This window comes from Rhea americana, unplaced genomic scaffold (assembly GCF_003343005.1).
Source record: "Rhea americana isolate MKP2758 unplaced genomic scaffold, rheAme1 scaffold_21, whole genome shotgun sequence".
Taxonomy (NCBI): Eukaryota; Metazoa; Chordata; class Aves; order Rheiformes; family Rheidae; genus Rhea; species Rhea americana.
In genome coordinates, this window is record NW_028186258.1 from 8,126,921 (window position 1) to 8,128,234 (window position 1,314).

The window sequence follows — 1,314 nt, forward strand, 5'->3', positions numbered from 1 at the left end:
CATGCACGGAGCCCTGCACACGCACACGCACACACACATGCAGCACTGCACAGAGCTGCGCACACACACATGCCCCGAGCCCTGCACACACACACACAAATGCAGTGCCGCACGGAGCTGCGCACACACACACGCACGGAGCCCTGCACACGCACACACACATGCAGCGCCGCACAAAGCTGCGCACATGCACTCACACACGCTTGCACGCACATACGCACGCACACGAGCCCCTGCGCGGCGGCACCACGTTCCTGGCAGGCCCCCGGCACCGCACGCCCACGGCCTCCCTGCGCCGCCCGCGTCCCCSTTGCCGCAGCCCGCGATCCATCGCCCTGGCGCCCGGCGCTGCGCGCGGGGCCGTCGCTGCACGGCCTCCTCCCAGGTCGGGGGTCCCGGGGCGCCCGCGAGCTCGTCCCCAGCGGCACCGGGGCGGGTGCCAGCGCCCCGCGCCCGGGCCGGCAGCCCCTACCTTGCCGGATGGAGACGTATCGGCCGTTGGCGGCGGTGAACACCACCTGGGGGTGACTCTCCTCCAGGTCGAAGAGTTCGTCTTTGCCCGGCTTGGAGCTGCGCCCGGACTTGAGGGTGCCCGTGGGCCCCGTGGGCGCCAGGTACTTGCCGTCGCAGTCCTTGAAGGCCAGCTTGCCCGCCTTGAACTCGAGGGTGTAGGCGGTGCGGGCGCCGGGCTCGGGCACGAGGGTGCCGTCGCTGCGCAGGTAGCGCTCGTCGGCCGTGCGCAGGCAGTACTTCTTGTCCTGGAAGCAGAGGGTGATGAGGGCGTCCACCCCCCAGGGCAGGTTGCTGTCGGTGGCGATCTCGTCCTCGTGGGCGCTGAGGTGGGCGTAGCGGCGGCGGCTGACGCTCAGCAGGTTGGCCTGCGGGTGCATGGCCAGGTGCACGGTCCAGAGCTCGCCCTCGGTGACGCTGGGGGCGAAGCAGGAGAGCCGGTCCTCGGTGCCGCCGAAGAAGCGGCGATGCGGCTCCGACTGCAGCGACCAGCGCCCGTCGCCGTGCGCCACCACGAGGAAGCGGCAGTCGGGGCCCGGCTCCTCGCTGTCGCAGCTCACCCGGCCGTCCTTGTCGGCCGCCAGGTAGCGGCCCAGGTGGCTCTTGAGCAGCACGGCGCTGGAGTCCTCCCCGTCCTGCTCCAGCGTCCAGATCTGCTTCTTCTTCATGCTGGTGGCCGAGGCGTTCACCTTGAAGCCGAAGGCCTCCGCCGTCAGGTACTTGTTGCTGCAGTTGATGAGCCCGAACTGGATCTGCACCGGCTCCGCGGTGCCGTTGGCCGTCATGATGATGATGATGATGATG

General features: G+C 70.1%; 1 protein-coding gene across 1 annotated transcript in view; it reads right to left on the minus strand.

Annotated features, from left to right (window-relative positions):
* FSCN2 (fascin actin-bundling protein 2, retinal) overlaps positions 1–1,308 on the minus strand; it is a 4,270-nt gene extending 2,962 nt beyond the window's left edge. Inside the window, exon 1 of the mRNA XM_085304808.1 lies at positions 473–1,308. Coding sequence (XP_085160934.1) covers positions 473–1,295 — 823 coding nt within the window. The 5' untranslated portion in view covers positions 1,296–1,308. The remainder of the gene's footprint in view (positions 1–472) is intronic.
* Between the last annotated feature and the right edge of the window lie 6 nt (positions 1,309–1,314).